This window comes from Gambusia affinis, linkage group LG21 (assembly GCF_019740435.1).
Source record: "Gambusia affinis linkage group LG21, SWU_Gaff_1.0, whole genome shotgun sequence".
Taxonomy (NCBI): domain Eukaryota; kingdom Metazoa; phylum Chordata; class Actinopteri; order Cyprinodontiformes; family Poeciliidae; genus Gambusia; species Gambusia affinis.
Window position 1 is genome coordinate 5,118,621 of NC_057888.1, and position 24,653 is coordinate 5,143,273.

At 36.9% G+C, this 24,653-nt stretch overlaps 3 protein-coding genes across 6 annotated transcripts; 1 reads left to right on the forward strand and 2 right to left on the reverse strand.

The window, feature by feature from the left end:
* Positions 1–361: 361 nt before the first annotated feature.
* On the reverse strand, positions 362–11,596 carry prtfdc1a (phosphoribosyl transferase domain containing 1a). Its single transcript, XM_044104052.1, has 10 exons — positions 11,510–11,596; positions 11,255–11,346; positions 9,888–9,994; positions 9,640–9,823; positions 8,024–8,089; positions 6,109–6,126; positions 4,672–4,754; positions 4,364–4,410; positions 2,987–3,063; positions 362–812 (listed from the first exon to the last, which is right to left on the reverse strand). The coding sequence occupies exons 2-10, from the start codon at positions 11,303–11,305 to the stop codon at positions 765–767; spliced, it is 681 nt and encodes a 226-aa protein (XP_043959987.1). The 5' UTR covers positions 11,306–11,346; positions 11,510–11,596; the 3' UTR covers positions 362–764.
* Positions 9,799–24,200, forward strand: LOC122823949 (threonine synthase-like 1). 4 transcript variants are annotated; one of them, XM_044104039.1, is made up of 3 exons: positions 9,799–9,855; positions 20,448–21,854; positions 22,783–24,200. In XM_044104039.1, exons 2-3 carry the CDS (start codon positions 20,481–20,483, stop codon positions 23,578–23,580), a joined length of 2,172 nt encoding a protein of 723 aa, XP_043959974.1. In that variant the 5' UTR covers positions 9,799–9,855; positions 20,448–20,480; the 3' UTR covers positions 23,581–24,200. The 4 variants fall into 4 exon arrangements, with proteins under 4 accessions (XP_043959974.1, XP_043959975.1, XP_043959972.1 ...); XM_044104040.1 differs by lacking the exon at positions 9,799–9,855 and adding an exon at positions 10,317–10,361; XM_044104037.1 differs by lacking the exon at positions 9,799–9,855 and adding an exon at positions 18,850–18,896.
* enkur (enkurin, TRPC channel interacting protein) lies at positions 13,326–18,301 on the reverse strand. Its single transcript, XM_044104051.1, has 5 exons — positions 17,932–18,301; positions 17,286–17,431; positions 16,988–17,208; positions 16,315–16,452; positions 13,326–15,094 (listed from the first exon to the last, which is right to left on the reverse strand). The coding sequence occupies exons 1-5, from the start codon at positions 18,009–18,011 to the stop codon at positions 14,921–14,923; spliced, it is 759 nt and encodes a 252-aa protein (XP_043959986.1). The 5' UTR covers positions 18,012–18,301; the 3' UTR covers positions 13,326–14,920.
* Positions 24,201–24,653: the final 453 nt, after the last annotated feature.

Consider the following 24,653-nt stretch of genomic DNA (forward strand, 5'->3'; position numbering starts at 1 on the left):
AGTCTGGTAAAAGTAAAAAGTATCCATCCAAGAATTACTTTAGAGTAAAAAAAAAGTATTTGGTAGAAAGTCTGCTTAAGATACAACTGGATAAAAATGTAGATAAAAATCAGGTCTGAAGAAGTTAATATCAACATTTGTTTGAGAATCTGAAACATTTCCTGTAAGGCCTGTCACAATAAATCAATCAATCAATAAAACAATCGCATAATAAATTAAAACCAGCTCAATAATTTGCATGATTTATTGTTTCTTTTTATATCAAAAATTAAACAAAAGTCTTCAGTCGGTGCTTTGGTTTTAACTAGACCTTATTTTATTAAGGATAATTTTGTTTACAAAGAATTCATGATTCGTTTTATTTGTTACTTCTGTTTTGTTTATTAATTTGAATATTTAAAATATCTTCCAGTTACAGAGTAAAATATGCACTGATCTTTCAGAATGTGTTATTTCATTATTATGACATTAACCTAAAAATTTTAATGATCTTCAAACAATATTATCGTTTATCGCATGAACTTCAGGGACAATTTATCATCCAGCAATTTTTTTTTTTTGTGACAGGCCTAGTGACAAGAAAACAAACAAAAAGAAAGTCAATATATATAATCATATTACAAATACAATTTATCTGAACCACATGGAAATATGTAAAAAAAAATATTAATAATAATAATGTTAATCATTAAAGTTAAACATAGCAACAGTGCTGAAAACGGCTAATATATTTATAACAGTGCATAATTAATGGCTTTAATTCTCTAAATCTTGTACTTCATCTTTCCCGTTTTGCTGATGACGCAGATATGCTGAAAAGAAAATAGAGGGAAAAGATTAGTGTGTCCCAAATAATGTTAAATTAGCTGCGTTTACGCTTGGTTCTATTGATTCTTTGCACGTGACGTCACGCTCTCCAGAACTCCTCCATGACGGACGTCAAAACAACCAATGGAGAAGGTACGGGTCTAACCATTAGTAACCATGGAAAAAATGCCACGTCGTCACGTAGCATAGCATGTATGGAAAAAGCTGGTTAGCATCTCGTCTTTTATACGATTTTAAGGCTGCTCCGGTTTAAGGGCGAACGGTGTTCATGACATAGTGATATAAATCACGTGTTGTGGATTCAGGCAGTCTGTAATTTAGTCAACACCTCAAGACCGAGGAGTTACGGGTCGGTTTCTAAGCTAGCTGTTTCCAACTTTTGTAAACACCGCCGTCTATAAGCCCCAACCAGGAGTGTTACGTTCACAGACAAATTAGCTCAACTCGAACAAGTAGAAGCCATGAATAAACTGGAAAAAATAACTTAGGAAAACAATTTCAGTCGCTCTGTTCAATACTCCCGTTCCTCACTTCCGACGTCCATCATGGAGCCTCCAAAGAAAAGTGACGTAGTTGCAAAGGGTCAACAAATAGCAACTTTCCATTTTGCATAAACGCAAGAACACTCCATCTACAGGAATAAATTGTGTAAAATCTGGAGTTATTTGAAAGCAGGCAATGTGATCTAAAGACGTCCATTAATCTAACACTGAGTCCCTGTGGGGGAGCGCTGGATTCATTCTTCTTCGGTGGGATGAGGACAGATAGGAGGGTAAACCTGAACTCTGTCTGATAATGAGATTCCAAACCTCCACATTCCACAGGTCGGTTTTTCAAACTTTCACAATGAAATATAACGCCCCCTCAAACATGCATAGGAGCCACATACAGTGCAAACATGCAGCACATAACGTTCTGGGAGTGAAGCTAGCCTTTCACACCGGCAAGCTTGTGATAGGCTAACTTGTGAGATGTTACAAGTTAGGCTGTTTATTCACATGTCTGCAAATAAAAACGGAAAATATCCCAAAGATTTCTACTGACTGATTTATGACCTGAAATAAACCTCCAGGTTTGGAAAAAGAGCACAGAAAACTGTCATTTTTATCTGAAAGGTAAATTGGGTAAAATGAGGAAATAAATAATTATTTTATGAAATTATTTGCAAAGGTTGACACAGGATGAAACACATAATTTGCATTTAGCTAGTTTACAATAGCTAACAATAGATAAACTAGAAAATGTGAAACTAATCTTAATACTATATATTGATTATTATTTTAACTATCAACTAGAATAAACATCATATATATTTCAAGCCCAGTTGAGTTAGTTGAGTAATCTGCTGGAAAATGTTGTCAACACTGCAAAACACCACATTTTACCCAGTTTCTAGTGCAAATATGTTAATACACTTGAAATAAAACAAATTACAAGTAACTTTCAGTGAGAAATAGGAGTTTGTTTTAAGTCAATAATTTCTTAATAACAATGAAAACATTTTAGTTCCACCTTATTTTACTTATAAGAGGGGAAAATGTTTTGTTAAAAGTGAAAATCTGTACTTTGTAAATAAGTACTTTGTAAAAAAAAAAAAAAAAAAATCAAGATTAAGAAATTATTTACTTAAAACAAGCTGCTTTATCTTGCTGAAAAGTTTCTTGTGAGTTTAAACTAAGATATTTGAACTAGGAACTGTACCAAAATACTTGGTAAGATTTTGTGTTTTTGCAGTGAAGTGTATTTTTGAAACCTCTGTAACATTAATCAATGTTTTCTTTTCGCTTCCATGTCAGCAGAATTAGTGTTTCTTACAAGCCACTTCTGGTTTTACCTGTAATGGACGTCCGTGCCACTAAAACGGACAGTAAAAATCAAATAGTGCAAAGACAAATAAGCAGACTCTCCTGGATGTTTCTGTCTTTCAAACAACTGCACTCTCATAAACCGCTCTTATAAAACACTGCAGCTGCATGTAAAACCTCCTCAACCAGGGAGGATACCTGTTGGGTGAGTTTAGATTTCACAGAGGAGGAGAGAACCGCTTTGATTTACCGTGTTTGCTCTCCGGCCTCCGCCTCTTTCATCTCTTTTTCTCCACAACTTTTCAAAAGGTCACAAGGTTAGCAGCAGCAGCGACAGCAAACTCAGGACTTACGTTCAGGTCACGGAAGTACTCGTTGTAGTCCAAGGCGTAGCCGACCACGAATCGATTGGGGATTTCAAATCCAACATCTGCCAAAGCAAACAGATGTTTGAGCCAACATGTTGCGATCAGGTGCATCAAAATACAAATGCATCTTTTACTCATAGTTTGAAAAAACATGCTTTTTTTTTCTTAAAACTTATTTTGACACTGTAACTTTTCTGTTGTGATGTTTTATTTTAGATTTTTTCTCTCTATCAACTTATTCCATTGTGTGTTTTTGTACAGCACCTTGGTGTAGCCTTTTTAAAAGTGCTATATAAGTAAATTTGACATATTAACATTTACAGATGTAGCAAAGACAAATGCAATGGAGCATTTTATGTGTGTAATCTGCTAGCCTGTGGGACGAGAATGACTGCATGTAGCAGACTTAGAATTAAAAAAATTTAATTAAAAAAACATCAAAGCGATTGAAAACAATCGCTTTATAAAGAAAAATGTCAAACTTGAACAAAAAACATGTTAGCTGAAGTACACAACATATTCAGAGCAGTAAGTAAGCCTAAACTGTTGCTTTTAAGATAAAAACAACTTTTATCTGTTGATGTTTTAACCAAAACTCCTCAGATGGCCTCATAGTTTCAGCTTCTTCTGGTTCAAATTTACTAAAAGAATGCTATGTTATTGTATTTTAGGTAATAAAATTATTATTTTCTCATTTTAAAAAGTCTCTGAATACCTATTTGATTCTTTTAATGCATTTTTAATTTTGTATAAAATATGGTTAAGAAATATCTGTAAAATGTGACATTTTTGTGTCCGATTAATCGATTAATCATCAGGAAATTAGATTAATTGATTACTAAAATAATTGTTAGTTGCAATATATACATTTTGCATTTAAGATAAAAAAAACTTTTGTCTATTAATATGTTTTACCCAAAATGCCTCCTAGTTTCAGCTCCACCTGGTACAAATTTACTAAATGTTGTTGCCAAAAATTGGATTTTAGGCAATAAAATGTTTATTTTCTTATTTTAAAAAGTACTTGAATAATTGTTTATTTGGATCTTTTAATTTATTTCTTATTTTGTATAAAAAATGAGAACAAAATATTTGTAGAATGTGCCATTTTTATATCCGATTAATCGATTAATCATCAGAAAAATTGATAGATGAATTGATTACTAAAATAATCATTAGTTGCAATACATATATTTTGCACTTAAAACATCTTCGTCTGTAGATATGTTTTAACTAAAAAGCCTCAAGTGGGGGAAAAATGGCCACTATTTGAAATACGATTAATCAATTAAAAGATTAATCAAGAAAATTGATAGATTAACTGATTACTAAAGTAGTTGTTTGTTGTAGAAAAATACTTACAGTCTGTCAGACTTTCAGTCATGTTAGAGAGCCTCTTCACCAGCAGACTGAAACACATCAATCATTGTTAATTAATTGATTTCTTGTTGATTTATAGATCTGACCGGATAAGTTTCTGCTTTTCTGTCATAAACTAAAAAGGAAATAAAGCTCTACAATAAGCCATGTGTGCAGCAAGATGATAATCTTCCCTCTAATCTCTGGAAAAGCTGCCCACAGACACAAAGTGACATCTTGTCCTGCTCATCATGCGCTCGGCATTTCCCTCACAGTGGAAAAACTTTGGGACGACTGAGACGCCGACTCACCCCGCGACCTTGACCATTTTGGGCTCAAAGGTCTCCACATGCTTCAGAAGAGCCTTCATGGTCTTTCCTGTGTCGACGATGGCCTGAGGGAAGGGAAGAGCAGAGGAAGCCGGAGCAACGAGGGAGGGAGGGATCCGGATCATTGAGACCAGAGATATGAAGATACAAAGAATGACAGATGGGTTTTTTTTCTCCAGAAAGTTTCCTGATACTGGAAAACTGTAATGCCCACCATGAGAAAAAAAACAAGAGGAAACCTCCATTTTTATTGCAAGTATCACATCAGAAGATGTTCTTTAATATTCTTATAGATTACATGTTAATTTATTGACTGACTTTTCCTGTATTTTTGTACGTAAAAGGTTTTGTGTATTTTGTCATCGGAGGTGGGGAAGTAAGAGTAACACCACTTAAACATATTTTTACCCAAGTAAAAGTTAAATGTAGCATCTAAGAAATTACTCAAGCTACTGGAACAAAATCTACATTTTTAAATTGAAAATATGCCACTTTTAATATTTTAAAATACATAAATGAATTTATTCAATTAAAATTTATCTAGGTCAAATTAAATACATTTATTTAAATAAATGTAAATATTTGAAAATATTTATTTTTAAATATTTAATAAAATTACATTATCAGATGCATCTGATGCATTCACTGCAAAAACACAAAATCTTACCAAGTATTTTTCATCTAGTTTCCAGTGCAAATATACAGTTGAAAAAAGAAAACTAACTTATAAGTAACTTTTCAGCAAGAAGTGGGAGATTGTGTTGATACTTGTTTTGTTGGTAGATTATTTTACTTACAGCAATCACCTTTTTAAAAGTGAAATAATCTGCTAATGGAACTATTACTTTCTTATCAATATTGAGGAACTACTTACTCACAACAAGCTCCTATGTATTGCTGAACATTTTACTTGTAAGTTAATTTTATCTTATTTCAACTGTACTAAAATATTTGCACTAGAATCTAGACCAAAAATACTCTGTAAGATTTTGTGTTTTTGCAGTGCATGTTGTTGAAGTTTTCATATTTTTTTCACATCCTGACATGTTTAAACCTCAAACTTTTGTGCTCAGTGATAGATCCAAACTACTAGGACATTTTGGGTTGTGAAAATATGAATATTTTGTGTTTTATTTCAGGTTTTCCACTGTAAAAAAAAAAGTCACTTATAATTATACACTTGGTACAAAAAGTCATTCTTGAACTGCAGTTGTAGAGCTAAAAAAATTGTCCAAAGGCCACAAATGGTCCCCGAGCCACACTTTGGACACCCCTGTTCTATGTTGTACAGTCATCTAAAATCCCAATTAAAACACACTGAAGTTCCTGGTTGAAACATAAAAAAGTTGCAAATGGTGACAACCAAGACAAGCAAATTAATTTCACGCCATAAATAAAAACTACGCAGTTTATACTCACCTCAACAACGAGCACACTCTGGGTCGCATGTAAAACAAGTAAAAGGTAGAAAAACATCAGTAACTCATTCTTGAATTTTCACACTGTTCAAGCAAAGCGAGAATAAAAGCAAGTCTGTTTCCATGGGGGGTTTCCATGGCAACAAAATTGGCTGCATCTTCACTGTCTTAGCTAAAAAAAATACAGGCGACTCTTTCAGTTCTCCGCTGTAATGAAACATCTGTTTTCTACAATGACCAGAAGTCACCAGAGTGACCGGGTGCTGAGCGATTGCCTCCCTGCTTCTGGGTTTTCCAATGAATTCTTCTTCTTCTTCTGGTTGTGAGGACTCTTTGTGAGCGTGTCTATGGTTTAGGGAGAGCGATCGGAGAGAATGCAGACAGCTGGCCAATTTTTATTCAGTCTGTACCTGAAAACCTTCACATCATGTTTTGAGACACTGAACTAATTGGGCCAAGTTAAAGAAACTCAGTGCCTCAATGTGAGCTGTACGGGTTAACGATTTAGGTTTTTATCAAATTTATTCATTATGTACTTAAGATGTTGCTTAAGTACATAATACTTAAGCAAGTTTTATATACTTGCTTAAGTATTAAGCAAGTAAGATAACCTCATGAGTAACTGTATTATGTGAAAAGCTATTACTTATTGGAGGTTTCAAATCTTACATTTATAACTTTTTCTCAAGAGCTAGCTGTGCTGCACTACTAATGCTAGCTTGCACAATAAGTTGAGAATCATCATCAGGCTCATGATCAGTGTTTTGTTTGCTAATTAATAAACAGATCACGAGAAACTCTAGGAGTATTTGTGTTATTTCTGAAGCAATGCTTGAACTATATTTAAAATGCTTTTTGTAATGTCTTGTGGCAGCTAGCTGTGCTGCAATGATACTAGGTTGTACGTAAATGAGGATTTAAAGAGGGAATTTAGTTTCTACTGTATTATGTTATTTATTTCCTCTTCCAAGTCTTAAAACAAACCCACATGTCATGGTGTGAGTTTAAGTACAGCACCACTGTAGTTTTAAAACGGCTTCCTTTTTAAATGACTTAATTCTTCTATTTTATTGCATAACGGTCAGGAAGTATAAAATCAACTGTTTTTCCTGTAGATGGCGACAACCTTTCTGCTTTTAGCCACAGGACTATACAGTGTAGGCATGTTTGTGCTCCCATTCAGCTGAGTTTGTAACATTTCTGCCCTGATTCATCAGTCTTTCCTGACAGCTCTTCGGGGTTACACGCTCAGTAAATGTACAGTAAGAGGCCAGACGTCCATCCAGAAAGTTTCTGATTAATATCTAGCCGGGTGCAGAGAGAGGCAGTTTGGTAAAGAGAAACCAGATTCACAAGGAGGAAAGTTTCAGAGAGTTTGATACTTTCTGTCCACAGAATGGGCGACTGGATGGAGAGAGAGACCATAGAATGAAGGATGGATGGATGAAAAGACCATAGAATGATGGATGGATGAATGGATGGATGAAAAGACCATAGAATGATGGATGGATGAACAGATGGATGGATGAAAAGACCATAGAATGATGGATGGATGAACAGATGGATGGATGGAAAGACCAATAGAATGATGGATGGATGGATGGATGGATGAAGAGACCAACAGAATGATGGATGGATGGATAAACAGATGGATGGATGGATGACCAGATGGATTGGTGGATGAATGTAATAAATTTCCTATAACATCATTAAAGTCAAACCAGAACCAGAAAATCAATATTTATCACTGAGACAAAAGGAACAGGAAGTAAAGCATTGATACTCAAATATTTCCAAAGCACTGTTTTCATTCTTCACATTATTCCAGATTCAGTCATGCCAACATCTCACAAGTCTAACAGCGCCCTCCTCTGGCTGGGAGTACACTGAACCGGTAAAATATGCATAAAACAAACCTTTCCACGCAGAAAAGACAGATCACTGCTTCCAATGATGTGAAGGTCCTCTGTTGATTGGTCGTTCTGGAGGAAACACAAGATTTGACTTTTAACTATTTCACAAAGATCCATGATGATCATTAATTTGATATAAATTGCCTAAGTGCCTAGTGTTTAGGCAGCTTTTAAATTTTGGGTTTCCATAAGGAATCATGATAGTGGACACAAAAAAGTATTCATCATCTTAATAGTATCTGAAAAGGATTTACTGGGTAAATTTAAGGGAAAATATACAGCAAAGATCTGAGACAGGATATTCTATAATAATCTATTTATGCAATATACTTGAGTTCCGTTATTTTTTGTATTTTTCAAAGGTTGAATTAAAGACCTGTCTGAAAACAGTCTGACTGAAAATGAGTGAGAAAGTCAAAGCTATACTACAAGATTACAAAATGTTTTGTGAGCAAAAAAACAAGCAAAAATGGGTGATGCTGCTCATTTAAACTTTTTATGTAAAAAAAACAAACAACCCAAAACAAAAAAGAAGGTTCTTGACCTTGCCTGACTCAGAAAACCCGTCATCTTCTCTTGTGCAGGAAAGGGAGTGAAAGGAATGTGGCCACATGCAGGGAAACATAATTCAGACGTGTGCCAAAAACACACCATAAAATAACATCGTCCAGATGACAACGTTTAAAATCACTCCGTGATATCACTGTAAAGACATCTTTATCATTCCCAAGAGCTGCTTTTCTTGGCAAAGGGAGATGAATCTATCTATACTGGCAGGATTGTGTTTTTACTCCCGAAGCCTTGAAATCGTTCCTCACCAAACCGGAACAACAGCGACGCCTGGTGGTTAAACACTGATGCGTTCACGCTGCAAAAATAAACATTTTACCAAGTTTTTAATCTAGTTTCTAGTGAAAAGTCTTACTACACTTGAAATAACAGAGAAATAACTAACAAATAACTTTTCAGAAAGACATAGGAGCTTGTTTTGTCAATAATTCCTTAATATTGATGAAATAGTACTAGTTACAATTTTATTTTACTTGCAACAAGATATTTCCCCCATATTAAAGAATTACTGATTAAAACAAGCTCCCATATATTGCTGAAAAGTTACTTGTAAGGTACTTTTGTCTTATTTAAAGTGTAATAAGGTATTCGCACTGGAATCTAAACCAAAATACCTGGTAAAATGTTGTGCTTTTGCAGTGCAAAATCAAAACTAATACCTAAAATGTAATACTAAAGCATTCATTTAATAAATCTAATCCAGGTAGAGCTGAAACTGCCACTTGAGAAATTTTGGCTAAAGCATTTTTACATACAATGGTGTTTTTACTTTAAATGCAAGAAATATATATATGGCTTAATTACTACTCTGAATATGTTGGGGTTTCTTCAGTAAAATACTCCAGTTAACAATTAATCGATAACTAAATTAGTTGATTATTTCAATGAGCGATTAATTGTACCAACACTAATCAAAACAAAGCTTGGATTTTTTTTTATATTTTTTTTCTGCAACAAAAAAATAAATGTATTTAAAGTTTTTATCCAGGTCATTACCAGAGGCACATTCAAGCTGTAAGCTTAGAGTTTATTTCTATGCGTTTGCCTACCAGGTAGCTCTTCAGGCGGATAAACTCCACCCGGGTCTCCAGGTACCGGTTGGAGCTGCATCCCAGAACCTTGATGAACTCCACCAGATCTGCACAGAACTTGTATCCTCCCTTCAGGACGCACAGCACCATGATCTTACTGTCCTCAAAGTCCTCCATGACGTACCGGGCCAGGCGCTCTATCCTTAGCAGGAGGAGAAAACCACACAGTAGGAGGTAGTTTACCGACACATCAGGTGTGTTCGTACCGGTTCATGATGACTCCGTGGGGAATGTAGACGTTCTCAATGTCGTCGTGGTAATGTTCAGGGTAGGTGAACAGATCCAGGTTGTACCCAGGCCAGTCATCTTTGATCTGGAACAGGCAGCAGAGAAAATACATGAGTAAATGCAACAGCAGCTTCCCGCAAATCATTCAGGTGGCGTTTTAAAGCAGATCACCCGGAAGCTCCCACCGAAAGTGATTCGTGCCACTGAGACCAACAAAAAAGAAAATATATGGACACTCTTAACCAATGTGCGATACAAAGACACATGAACAAAATGGCTACTGTTGGGATCGACCCGTCTAAAACGGGGAAGGAAAATATGTCCGAGGACTTGGACAAGCTGCGTCCGATCTTATAACATTTTACAAATGAACATGGAGGAGCTTCACCTGAAACCCATGGCCGCATGCTATCAGTCTTCCTGTGAATAACTAGGTTCTGGTGACTGGCAGAGTAAGTACATGTCGTAACAAACACGTAGGCCACATGTCCGCCTTACCTAGCAAATAAACGCTGCAGTAGCTAAGCTACTGTTGCTAGTTCGGTAGTAAAAACTACAGTAAATATCGTTGATATTTATCATGTTATTACACAGTGGTGAGGATAGTACTCAAAAATTGTTAACGATTAATAGTTGTAATGTACTTAAAGCACGATCAGAGAGAGAGCTAGCTCTAAGCTTGTAGCTTGTTTATTGTTATCATAGCAACTCCATAGCAACCGAAGTTCGCAGAAGTGTGACATCACATGAGAATTACGTTTGTACCGGGTAAGATGATGGAAAACATAGAAAAGACTAAATGTCATTTGAACATAACAGTTGATTGTGTACAAAACAAAAAAAAAACACCTTTATTTTTTTATTTTACCTTCAGTGAGCTGGACTTCCTTGTAAACTTTTTGTTCGTAAAAAGTTGCTCGAGCTTTCTGGATTTTTAATTTGTCACGTATTTAATTTCCCGTATTTTATTGGATTGAAGACATTTTCAAGAGTTTCTTCAGATTTCCTCAACATTCACTGCAAAAACCAAATCATACGAAGTAATTTTGGTCTAGTTTCTATTGTAAACATCATAGTACACTTCAAATTAGACAAAACTAACTTTTCAACAAGAAACAGGACCTTGTTTTAAGTAAATAATTGCTTAAAATGGACAAAAAAAGCACTTGATCCATTAAAGGGGTGTATGGAAAGACCCAATAATTAAACAATTATTGTTTGGCTTGGCAAAAAGTCCAGAAAACTATTGATCAGAACTACATTAAATATTACAATAAATTCTAGCTGCTTGGACTCAACATAAAGAGTTTTGGTTTACATTTGGAAAGTGAGCATAATAACCTACCACAATTCCTCTTCTTACTCTCATTTCATCCATTTGCTGTGGTGATGACATGGTAAAATCATCTGTTGTTGTGGTAAAAAGGCTTTTTTATCCTTGGAGGAAACACATCAGAATAGTTCAGACAAGAAGATAAAAACATGCATTTGACTTAAGTTGAAAATAGTTCAAGTTTTTCCTAAAGATCACATTTAATTAACTAAAATAATCTCCAAAGCATTGCCAAGCAGTTTCTAATCTATTATAACTAAAACATACCGGTTTGTTGAGCGAAGAGGAGGAAAATTTGTTTTCCAGAGTTAACCAGAGAAATCCTGTCCAGCCGGCAACATGGGCAGCACGATCACGCTCAAGTCATTTAGGTAAAAGAAAAGCTTTGTTTTGAGGAGAGTTGTGCTGGTTAATCAGCCTCATGTGATTCCAAGTAGGCGGTGGGGTGGATGTACTCAGGGACAATATTTAAATCTGGTAATTGTTTCTAACACAGAACCCATGAAACGTACAACGCAGGTGAATATGTTCCGTATTCCATTACTGAGTGAATCCTATATCAAAATATTGCAGCAATGGGGAACTGTTTGTAAAGTTAATCAAAAATTATAGGAAATAATTCGGGTTATTCTGGAAAAAATTAAAAACTTCTGTCATATTTTCACCACTTTGTTTATAACTGTAACAGTTTCAAACTAAATATCCAATTAGCAAACAAATATTTAGTTGGACTAAATATTTAGCTTGATAACTATCTATTTAGCTAAAAAGCTAAATACTTAGCTGTCTTTTAAGAATGGTCCACAAGTTGAAATCTTTGGGAATGTAGTTCGAGAGAATTAAAGGAAACTTGTTATGGAGAATTCACATTTTGTACAATTTTATATTTCCATTTGGGTCTCAACTGCTTCTAAAAACAGTCTAAGTACTTATTAAACATGTTTGTTAAGTTATGTTTGTTTTTTGGTGTGTGGTAAATGGGCCATTTCAAAAACGTCCCGATTGTTAAGTTACTTAGCAACCAAAACTGAGCTCCAGCACATTTGGTGCTGTTGTACAATGGCTGCTGGAAAATACAAGCGATTAGTTGTTGACTTGCTATCAAGAAACAACTTGCTGCATTCTTGTTGGTTGTGTAGGAGGCTCCACTTCTGCTTTTCAAAGATGTACAGTTGTATTACTATCCATATCTGTTTGCAGCCATTGTCACAGGAGTGCAACCTTTGAGATAAGGGACGTGGCTAACAGAAGATTATTTTTACTTACAGAGACAGGAGCTCAAAATAGACTGAACTGAGCAGACTAAAATCTGAAGAAAATTTTAACAAAAAATGTAATGAATGTTTTGTGTAGGCTATTCTATCTTCACCTGCTCAGGGAAGCATTATAAGTGACCTTTAATGTTCGTCTGCTTCCCAATTCAAATTTGGATCCAAGAGGCAGAGCCAAATAGGTAAAAAGTATCCTCATTTTGTCACTCCTACAATTGTGTTTTAGTAATCAGTCCAGCATTTCTAAGCTTGAAACCTCCAAAGATATTCCACTCTGGTCAGATACCTTGAACTTTCCCTCCAGAAGGAATTTCTCTTGTTCATGGCAGCCTGTTTTATCCACTCCACACAGTTTGAAGCAACAATCATTCATTCTTCAGTTGTGTTCTGTGGCTGCTGATGTGCGTTAAGTTGAAAAATTAGAGGCAATGAGGGGGGATTAGTCACCTGGTGTCACTAAAAGGTCTGGATGAGCTCAGCGGAAAAGGATGATGAATAACGACAGGCTTTGTTCGGGGCCCCAGGCAGCACTGGGTTGAAAATAAACACGATTCATCGCAGCATAAGTCTGGAAACGATGGAAACTCTTTGTTCTTTCTTGAGTTTGTCATCATTCAGCACAGATTGTTTGAAATGCCGGCATCTTTCCTTGTTTCAGCCAACGTCTGAATGGAGCATCACAACACAAAACCACAAACTATTAACTGAATTAGATTAAAACTGTTTAGGTGTTTAAAGTTAATGGGAGGATATTTTCAGTTTCACCACTGAACAACTTTATTTCAATAAGGGAGACTTGGCAATAAAGCTGTAAAGTAGCATTTATTTTGTAGCACAGCATTAGCAATCAGAAAATAACTGCAAAAATACAGAAAATTTATAGAGAAGAACGAGGTTGGTTGTCACACCTTTTACCTTCATCTAAAAATAAGATATAAAGATGTATATTCATATCTTTTTTAAAAAAGATACCAAACAACACATATGACTTGTTTATTTCTAAAACCATTATTTAAAGGTAAGTGAAAAGAAACAGAAAGAATCAGAAGTTACATTTTGATGTGAAAAACATGAAGAGGTTACATTCACACAGCAGGTTTTGGTAATCACTTTAGATTTTGTTCCTGAAATTTGGTTGTTTTTGCGCACTATTAATTAAACCACAATGAGACTTGTGAGTGAACGGTTTACATCCCCAAACCGACCTGCAGGAGTGAAGAAAATTGTGACGCAGCACCGCTCTGTTTACCGGAGTAAAAACAGACACCGCCGTTCATGCATTGATTTTAAAATGGCACTTTTATGTCTTTCCCAGGCACATAGTTTCATTTTATAGCACAATCAAGTAACTATGTTAACTTCAGTTGCTATAAAAATGATATTTGTATCAAATATGACTTAAGATAAATTTGACGTTGTAATTTAATGACTTGAAATTGGGCCTCTGTCTCTTTAAGAAGCTTCTGCTCTTTCTGAGACTCCGCCTTTAGGAAGTCATCACAACATGGCTCCTCTATTACCCCTTTAACCATGTTTTTACCAGCATTTCACTGAGAAATATCTGCTACATATATTTCCACCAGATGTCTGCCAATTGCTGCTGGCTAGTCTGAAGGAGCTGAATGGGACAGGGTTGCTCTGTGAGGCGGAAACTCGAAGGCGGGGCTAAGTCCACCCGGGCTTTTAGCACGGCTGAATAGTTGCGATGGAGACTCAAGGATTTCTCAAACATAAATGAAAGAATCAAAGCAATTATCCATGTTTTTGATGAAGGAATGACATTTTAACATGATTTAAAGCTCAAAAAAGTCGGTTTTACATAATATTGTCCCCTTAACATTTATTCAGCAACAACAGCTGACAATATCGTCACATAATCATATTAAGAAACACGAAGGAAGCTCATAAAAAGAAAACACAGCTAACAGAAATGGCTTTTTGAAGTATGTTTAAATTCATAATCAAAGTCAAAGTGTGACTGTGATTTGAAAACTGACTTCTTTCATAATTATAATTTACAGTCCTTGTTTGATTTAATGCGTCTGGCATTTTTATGACTCATGTCTCACATCAATGACATGAACGTCAGGTAAAATGTGTCATGACTGTCCAGACTGCAGACAGTTTGAAAACAATCAGAATCTGAATTATTACAAAGCATGAAAGTGGAACAAATCTGATTCAAAATCGGATCAGAAATCCATTTCAAAAAGACTGAAAAAGTCGGATACGGGTCGCGTTTCCCTGCTGTGTGAACGTAACCAAAGTTATCTCACCTCAATGTGGAGAGTCAAACTGCTAAAACAACAACGTATCTAATTTCTTAAAGATATTTTGGAAATTCACACACCAACATTTTTCTGCAGCAGTTCCCTCTACTGGTGAGAGGAACCAAAACCATTCGTCCCTAATCATCGTAAATAAAAATGGTTTTGAACCTTTCAAAGAAGCTGATATCCTTCTCCAGTTGACTCATCTTCTCTTCCAAGCGGATCTTCCGGGTTTTCTTTGACGGCGTGTCGATGATGAGCGGAAGGCCCTGATATTCACGGTGGAGTTCATCCCACTTCTTCTTCAGGCCCTTAAAGGGGAAGAGTCACATCAAGGTCATGAACGTCCTTAAAGGGACGGTTGTGGCAAAATGTATCGATAAAATCTATTATCAAACTGCTAAAATACTAAAAACAGCTGTGTCTTCAACTTAAATTTTGTGATTCGTTTTGTTATTTTTTTGCAATCAAAATCACAGATTTTGTGGAGCTACTTTAGAAATTTTTTGCAATATTTATGTTTTACGAGGTAGTATTGGGGTCACGTGGAGAAAAGTACAAAAAATAAAATTACAACTTTATTCTTTATTTTTATAAATTACTGTTCTCCAAATGTTATTATTTTATTCTCATAATAATTTGACTTTAGTATCGTATTCTTACAATTTATTCTCATGAAAATACAAGTTTATTCTTGAAATACCATTACTTTATTCTGACATTATTTTTGATTTTATTCTTGTAATATTATGACTTTATTGTCAAAATATTGTGACTTTATTCTCATGATTTTACTTTAAAAACTTTTGTATTATTATTATGACCTTGATACTCCATTGTAATGCTTATGTATGACATAAATGGGACTTTTTGTTACTCTCCACATCAATCATGGACTGTAACTTGACGCCAAGTCCGGTTGAGGCAGCAGTGCAGTAGAAGAAACAAAGTGCTGCCACCTGCTGGTGGGAGTTAGCATCACTTACACCCAACGTTTTGGGTTTTTTTAATCATTTTTACAGAAAATTTGAAATAAACGTAGAATTATGCATTACTGCATAATTAAAGTGTGGTAATCTAGAGTCTAGAGGGCCCATATTTTTTTATTGGCTCTAGTGGCCTTTATTTGACAATTAATAGACAGGAAAATGGGTAATGAGAGAAGGGGGAAGACATGCGGCAAAGGTCGCCAGGCCTGGAATCGAACCTGCGACAGCCGCGTCGAGGATTAAGGCCTTATGTGGGTTGTGCTTAACCCCTACGCCACCACAGCACATCCCCAGAGGGCCCATATTTGACTCTAGATCCTAGGCCTTCAGTTTGACACCTGTGTTCTACATAAGAGATGCAAACATTAAAAAAAAATTGCCAAATTAGCTTTAAGCTAATTTAGTTAGTAGCTAATTTTTGCATTAAAAAAATACACATTTCTGTGTTTATGCCTCTGACTTTGTCAGTCTAATGCTGTTTAGTTCAGCAGAGGTTTTAGATGTTGCAGTGACGCCATGTTCTTCTAAAAACAATAGTGTACCTTCAGGACGGCCTGGTGATCCTCCTCCGTTAGCCGCTCCAGCACATTCTGCTCCCCTGCCAGACGCTGGTACTCCGCCTGGGCCTTCCGCTCGGCTTCACTGCGCAGCTGCAGATACGTTGGTACTTCACCGTAATCCTGCAGGTAGCAACATTAATCAGGGTTCTTAGGCTTTTTACGCAATAAGCTTCAATAATTTTTCAAGCATTTCCAAAGTACACTGTAAAAAAAAAAAAAAAAGTCTTTAGGGTAAAATGCTGAAAGCTGTGGTTGCCAGAGTTTTACCGTACAAATATGAGAATTCAAATTTTATTGATATTTGAGAATATGTTCTTTCATTATTATGCCATTATTATTATATTACTTGAAAAAAGCAACAATATTATTGTTTATCGTAATAGCTTTTGGGACAAGCTTCAAATCTTTTTTTAATTTTTAAAAAAATAAACTTTATGGCCCTAATTTAGCTCCATACAATTTCTTCATCAGTTGCTAAACACAGAAGAGAAAGAAAAACTTACACAGAATGAGATTTACCCATGAAAGAGACGTAACTATCAATACAAACACTCATCCAAGCTTTCTACAAAAAGTACACAAAGTTTAGGGACAGGATGAAAAAAATATGGAGAGAAAATAGTCTCAAAATGCATTTTCTCTTCATAGAAAATACCTTTTTCATGATATATTTAGGGACAAGTCCAGAGTTTTCCAGGAGCTGTTTGTGTCCTTTCTTTGTGTCAACAGAAATGGCTTTAGGCTTCATGGGAAACATCACAGTAGTCTGTAGGAAATCTCTTTTAGTCTGGATCCCCATCAGCGGTTTGTCAGTCCGCCTAGGGACCATTGGCTTCCTCACTGCGCAGGTCCGAGTCTTATGTCCATCTTCAGACTCTGTCCCAAAAGGAAATGCAGACGTCAGATTCACACCCCAAAGTTAAATCCTCATACAGTTTGATAGACAGACTTACTCTCAGGTGGTTTGGGATGCTTCGAGTGTTTTTTCAGGTACTTATCCGGAGATGGCAATTCTACTTTTGGTGGTCCCATAGTCTTCTTCGCATCTTTGGTTAGCTTCTCTTCAAGAATGACAGCTGGCCTGAACTTGGATACATATCTTTATGGAGATTTCAGAACATAATATTACACCAAACAGTCACTTCAATCCACATTCAATAATATTTGAGGAGGAAATGACAAAAACAAATAAATGACTATAACAACTTAAGAAAAATCCCACTTTTTACATTTGAGGTCAACAGTAAGATAACATTTTAATCTCTCTTGTTGTCTTTAATTTTAAAGTTGAGTAAAGATATTAAAAATGTGTATTTGGCTTCCTTGGCTGAAAAAAATACCATGGTTCGACATCAGGAACTGGTTAAAGTGTACTTGTGACGTGCAATGACAATAAAGTTGAATTCTATTCTATTCTAAATCAGTGGAACTTAAAAACCCAATTTTAAACTGTGATTTAGGTCTGTACATTTAATATACCTAGACCTTTGATGAGATTTAGATAAAATTTGATACATTACACTAGTCAAACCTCAGTTAATTTTGTACTTTTTTAAAGACATATTCTTTAAAACGCGTTTTATGATTTATAAAACTTACCTTGGAGGTTTTTTAATTTCCTCTTGCTCCTTTGGGATCCAGTCGTAGACGCTTCCTGCTGGGTAGATGGCTTCAGACATTGTTGGTAGAGTTGCGAAAACGCTGCTTTCAAATGTAAAAGCAGCTACTCAGTTCGTTGCTAGGGAACGGTACAACAAACGTGACATTCCGCAACACTCGTAAAGCACTTGACTTATAAAACAACTGCGTTCAAAACATAAAGTTACTGTTACAATATCTTAAGCAAGTAAAGGTGACATTTTAGAAATTATAGCTGTCGAAAAATTGCTAATCCAACCGTCACTTTTGTCAAACGTCTGTCGCCTTTGTTGCTAAAGCCCTAGATGCCGAGTTTTTAACGTGAACTTGAAAGCAGCAAATTATTCTTCCTGTTTGACGTAACGTGTCTCAGCGCTTCTGCACGTCAATGACGCTGCCATACTGTGGAGGTTAGACTTGTCAAAATTGTTGCAAGATGTTGTCACTACTTATTCTTTGTTTTATGCTCCGTGGTATCAATAGCTTTCAGTCCCATTTTTATAAGAAAACATAATTTTCTTCATAGGAATTACTTCTAAATAATAATTCCTACTTTAATATTTCTATCCAAACATCTTCAAATTTAGTATTTCTTCATTCCGTTATAGTTGTTTTTAAATATTTATGTTGTGGAATATGATTTCTTAAAAAATATTTTTAATAATGCTGGACGTCTGTCTTAAGAATGATTTTTTCCTACATTGCGATAAACTGAAACCAAACATGCTTAGTTAAGTTTTTCCTGAAACTACTTATTTACTCTTCTAAACCTTGAAAATCGATAAGATTTACCTGTAGTTTGACCAAATATTTCAAACAATTTGAGAATCATTTCATATAATACAGATTTTACAAAAATCCAAACAAATTTGGAGTAATTTTGTCCCTATGGGCTTGCCATAGTTCACCGAGGAACGCTGACAACGGTGAGAAAATACAGACACAGTTTCGTATATAAATCATTATCTCGGCCAAATACCGAAAAACAAATAATACACATTTACGTGAGTATTTTCCGTAGAAGGTGTATAACTTATGGAGGCTTTTGAAACAGTTTAAAACAACATTGATAACCTTTTGATAATGTAGCCAGAAGTCCACTTCAGTCAGTTTTCTGAGAAGGAAGCTTCTCAAAACGAGAGTTTTCTTCTATTATTGTAGGCACCACATAGACAAACCACTTAACACAATATTATAAAAGACTTATTAGAAAAATGCGGTGCTTCTTATTCACAATATACTTTTTATTTATCCAAATACATGGCCGTGATTTTTTTACTTCTTCCGATTGCATTTATTAAGTACACCTGTTTAGTTTTTTTATCAGACTGAAAAATTCTTCTTTTTCTGTAATATATTTTTAAAACTGTGTTTATGGATGAACTATTTGATAACCTGGATTGTATGAACAAAAAGTAATTCATTTTTCAGCTTTTCTGTTAGAGTTTTTTGTTAGATACCATTCCCAAAAATAGTTTTCATTGTACTTTTCTCAACATTTATCATGCTGACTGAGACCTTTAAAGTGAGTCTACGATGTAACTCCCTGTTTGTTTGTTTTTTAATTTTATTTCTCCATTTCATATGCTTATCTTGGGGCAACAGCTATCAGTCATCCACAAGATGACCATCAAACTGTTTGTAAAGATACAAGGCAGTGGTTGCTTCTCTAAGGTCCTTTATCATCCCTTCCATTCAAAGGGAACTTAATCAAAATTCACATTTTGCACATTTTTAAACTTTCATTTGGGTCTCAATTGCTTCTAAAAACAGCCAAGATGCTAACAAAAAACAATAACAAAAAAACACTGAGATGGTTTGATGTCTGGAAAATTAGCTGTTTCAAAAACCTCCAGGTTGTTAAATACTTTCCATGGGCACTGCACGTTACCTAGCAACCCCAGCACAGTCCAGCCCCGTCACCTAGCAACTCAAGCTGAGCTCGAGCACGTTTGGTCAGCTAGTTTTATCGCTCTTAATGCGTTGTACAATGGCTGCTGGAAAAGACAAGTGTTGACTTGCTATTTATAAACCACTTGCTGCATCCATGTTGGTTGTGCAGGAGGCTCCATTTCTGCTTTTCAAAGATCTGCAGTTGTATAATCCGTTTGCAGCCATTTTCATGTGAGAGTGTAAAAGTTGAGTTTGGGGTTGTGGCCAGCAGCAACTTACTTGGATTTAAAGTAACAAGAGACCCAAAATAGACAGAACTGAGCAGATTAAAATCTCATTATGAAAAAATTATTTGGTTCAAAAAATATTTTGGATCGACCAAAGACAATAACCTGTTCAATTAAGCATAACAGGTCACCTTTAATAAGAAAAAAAAGTTCATAGTTTTTGCACAGAATCTCCGTTGTCTGGTTAAAGGTTGATCATTAATATTTGCGTATTTGTGTTGTGTCTGCATTCATGTTCTTGTATTTTCATTTCCCTTCTGATCTGTGTCATAATTAGCCAACATGTTTCCTTTGCAGAGGGATAAGCAGCTGCTCCGTCTTCTTTCCTGAATGGGATTACTCAGCACCATTCAGCTTTACTCGAGGACCGCAAGACGTTGTTTGTGCCAACTTTCCATATCAAAGTCATGGTTTTCCACAAAATCCACCCCACTGGGGGGCAAAAACATTCTGCTGATGGGTCCACCTGGAGCAGGAAAGACAACAGTTGGGAAAATTGTGGCCAGCAAACTGGGCCTGCCCGCCGTAGACGTCGATGACGATGTCTTAGAGCCGGCGTGGAAGATGCCGGTTGCAGCCAAGCTAGCGGAGGTTGGAGGAAGGCGTTTCCTGGAGGAGGAAGGCAGAACTTTGAGTAACTTCTCTGCATCTGGATGCATCATCTCCCTGACAGGCTCCAATCCCCTTCATGGCGAAGCTATGCAGCACTTGAAGCAGAACGGGGTTGTGGTTTACCTGGACGTGGACAGCCGGGACATCATGGAGAGACTCGGCAGGATGAAGGTTAACCGGATAGTGGGCCAAGAAGACGGGGTGTCCATGAGAGATATTTTACTGTACAGGAAGCAGTTCTACGAGAAATGGCTGGACGTGAGGGTGTTTTGTGGAATGGGAGACACAGTGGAGGAAGTGGCAGAGAAGGTTTTGAAGGCAGTGAAGAGATGTCTGGAACACGATGAGGAGATTTATGTTTCAACCCGGAGTAGCGGCTCAGAATTACCCAATCGAAAAACGTATTTCAGTGATGTGGTTATAGAGGGCCTGGCTGCAGATGGAGGTCTTTATGTTCCCAAAAAAGGCTTTCCAGACGTTCCTAAAGGCGAATGGCTCAGATTAATTTCCATGTCATACCCAAAGAGAGCTTCGGTTTTGCTGGAAAAGTGCATCCACCCACTGGACGTCTCTCCTCTGGACCTAAGGAGTATGGTATTTAAAGCATATGGAGACAATTTTTCCAGTGACAGAGTTGCTCCTGTGAAGCATCTTGTTCAAAATCAATACATCCAAGAGCTTTTCCACGGTCCAACTGCCTCGTTTAAAGACCTTGCCTTGCAGCTGATGCCCCAGCTCTTCGCCCACTGCCTCCCACCAATGTGTAACTTCCTCATCCTGGTCGCCACGTCCGGGGACACAGGCAGCGCCGTCCTGAGCGGCTTCAGCCAACTCAGCGGCGCCGACAGACACCGAACAGGCGTGTTGGTGTTTTTCCCAGAAGAAGGAGTGAGTGAGGTCCAGAAGCTGCAGATGACGAGCTTCAGGGAAGGGAACGCCAGAGCAGTCAGTGTCCTGTCAGACTTTGACTTCTGTCAGAAGAGCATCAAGAGGATGTTTGGTGAGTCGGGGCTGGCCGGGCATCTCGCTGTGGAGTACGGCACCGTCCTCAGCACCGCCAACTCCATCAACTGGGCACGACTATTACCTCAGGTGTGCTAACTTTCTCCAAAAACTCAAATACAACTCAAAGTTCCTGGGCGGTTTGGAAAAGTCTTGAATTTGATTCTGTTATTTTCATGGTTGGGTTGAGTATGGAAAAGCAAAACATACTCAGCTACATCGATCAGTAGCAGTTAGCCAAACTACATATATTTCTAGTAGCATTAGCTTGAGTATCTTTAGTTCTGTTAGCATTTAGTCTAAGTAGCAAGTAGCCTAAATCTCTTTAATTGTAGTATTAGCTTCAGTAGCAATTAGCATAACTACATGAAACTCCAGTAACTAGTAGCAATTAAGACTACTTCTGGTGTTACATCATCAATCAACCTTTTTATTGTCCTGATAAATCTGATTTCTCATATTTTTTCTGCTGTAACAATAAACAGTACAACAATTGTCGTATGCTAGCAAGTAGCCCAAGTTCCTAAAGCTAGTAGAAATTAGCATTCAGCCACGTATCTTTATTTTTAGTAGCAGTTAGTTTGAGTACTAAATTACTTAAGCTAACTGCCTAAGTATTTTGCAGTTATTTCTAGTTGCAGTTTGCCAAAGTATTTTTATTTTCAGTACCAGTATCCCAGCAATATTGTGATGTTTCAGGAAGAGCAGGAGTTTCTTAAAGAGACAGAGACCCAATTTCTTTAAATTATGAAGTTAAATTTCTTCTAAGTCATATTCTACACACACACACACACACACACACACACACACATGTATATATATATATATATATATATATATATATGTACCTAATTTTTATATAAACACGATGTGCCTGGAAAATACATAATACTGCCCTTTTAAAATACTTCATGATTAGTTTATTGTTGAGTAGGTAGAAAAAAAGCACAACATTTCTGTTGATTTCAGTTTTTTAAAGTGTGATTTTGGCCCACTGTTGTTTGTTTTCCTCTTCCAGGTTGTTTATCACTCTTCCTGCTATTTGGATCTGTGCAGAGATGGTGTGATTAACTTTGGAGATCCTGTGGATGTTTGTATTCCTACTGGGAACTTTGGTAATGCCATGTCAGCATTGTACGCCAAGCAAATGTGCATCCCGATTAGAAAAGTCATCTGTGCGTCCAACCACAACCGAGTCGTGTCGGACTTCATCACCACAGGCCAGTATGACCTCCAGGGTCGCCCCCTGCTGCTCTCCCACTCCCCTGCCATAGACATCCTGAAGTCCTCCAACCTGGAGAGGTTCATCCACCATGTGTCAGGAGGAAACAGCCGCCTGGTCGACGACCTCTTCACTCACTTAGACTCCCAGAAACGCTTCCACCTTCCTGATTGTCTCCTCGGCAGGATGCAGCAGGAGGTGCAGGCCGGCTGGTGCTCTGAGGAGGACTGCTTGGCCGCCGTCCAGGAGCTCCACACTCTGACGGGATACCTGATGGATACGCACACCGCCGTGGCAAAAGTGGTGGCCGATCGGCTGCAGGATGAATCGTGCCCTATGGTGCTCTGCTCCACTGCGCACTACGGGAAATTTGCTCCCGCCGTGTTCAAAGCTCTTCGGATCCAGAATGTTCCTCCGGATCCCATGGAGCAGCTGGAGCAGCTGGGAGCGGCCGCGTCCGAACCGGCAGCACACGGAGAGATGATGAAATGCCTGAGAGGCAGGAGCGGACACAGAGCTCTTCAGGCAGATTACAGCGTTCTGGTGGAGGAGGTGGAGAGCATGATACAGGACTCCTTCCTCAAAGTGTCATAGATACTCCCAGTTTTACCTTAAAACGGCACTATGCAACTTTTATAAAGAATATATTTGTTAAAACTGTCACCATGTCCTGACAGTTTAATATGAAACAGATAATCTGTGAAAAGATTTAGCTCTTCCACCTCCTCTCTGAGCTATGATTGTAGTCTGAAGGAATGCTCAGCTCCCGACCAAAAACAACCAATCAGAGCCAGGAGGTGGGGCTTAGCGCTGTCAGTCAATCTTCTGAACACATTGCTAAATGTGCTAATGGCAGAGAAACAACTTACCGTTACAGGAAAACTATTTATCCGCTGTTTAACCAGCGATCAGGAACGTTTCTGTTACATGACAGTTTACTGCTCTAATGTGATGATTTAAATGTTTTCCATGTGTTGCTTTTCTTTAAAAAACACACCAGCAATAAATCTCAAGCTCTGAAAGGAGTGAAGGGATTATTTAAATCCACAAGGGGGCGTCCTGAACTGTTTTACACTAAAGATTGAGCATGAAAGAGAATTAAACCCAACCATATTGTTTCAGTATAATGTAGAAAATATAACATTAGTTACACACAGAAAACATACATTTTAACACTGTTTGTGGTTTATGATGGTATAAAATATAATAAATAAGCTCTTTGCTTGCTTGTATTCTGTATTGTTCAATGAATTTAGCAACTGCTATGCTACCAGATGACATTATGCAGCAGTCCAGCTGACAGGAAGTTCTTAGGGGTTGTAGCCACACTGAACTGATGTCTTGTATGTTAACACAGTTTATGCAACCACTGCACATTATCAGTTCATCTTTACTGCTATTTTAAGTTTATTTTTTTTCTAAACACATTAGAGAAAATTTAAAAGTGGAGAAAAATTCTGTTTTTATTTTGTAATTTAACAGCTTTCTTTAAGTAAATGGTCCATAGTAAAGTAAGGGACTTGAATGATAATAAATATGGTTGAAACGAGATGATTTCTCAACAGAAAAGTGGATCTGGCTGGTGGTTTCGCTGAAGGCTGAGCGACTGAAGTTGGTAACGATCTGCACATCTCTGGATTCTGACCAAGATTGTTTAGTTCAGAAAC

Bases quoted from the DNA above. Each gene is read 5' to 3' on its own strand.
- prtfdc1a (XM_044104052.1), bottom strand. From the start codon at position 11,305: ATGTCATCACCACAGCAAATGGATGAAATGAGAGTAAGAAGAGGAATT. The intron at 9,824-9,887 runs GTACGAACACAC...CCTCCTGCTAAG, and splicing joins CACGGAGTCATCATGAACCG to GATAGAGCGCCTGGCCCGGT. The intron at 8,090-9,639 runs GTAGGCAAACGC...TGTTTCCTCCAG, and splicing joins TCCGCCTGAAGAGCTACCTG to AACGACCAATCAACAGAGGA.
- enkur (XM_044104051.1), bottom strand. From the start codon at position 18,011: ATGTCTGAAGCCATCTACCCAGCAGGAAGCGTCTACGACTGGATCCCA. The intron at 17,209-17,285 runs GTAAGTCTGTCT...CTTTTGGGACAG, and splicing joins GCATCCCAAACCACCTGAGA to AGTCTGAAGATGGACATAAG. The intron at 16,453-16,987 runs GTATTTTCTATG...TGCTACCTGCAG, and splicing joins CTAAATATATCATGAAAAAG to GATTACGGTGAAGTACCAAC.
- LOC122823949 (XM_044104039.1), top strand. From the start codon at position 20,481: ATGGGATTACTCAGCACCATTCAGCTTTACTCGAGGACCGCAAGACGT. The intron at 21,855-22,782 runs GTGTGCTAACTT...TTCCTCTTCCAG, and splicing joins GGGCACGACTATTACCTCAG to GTTGTTTATCACTCTTCCTG.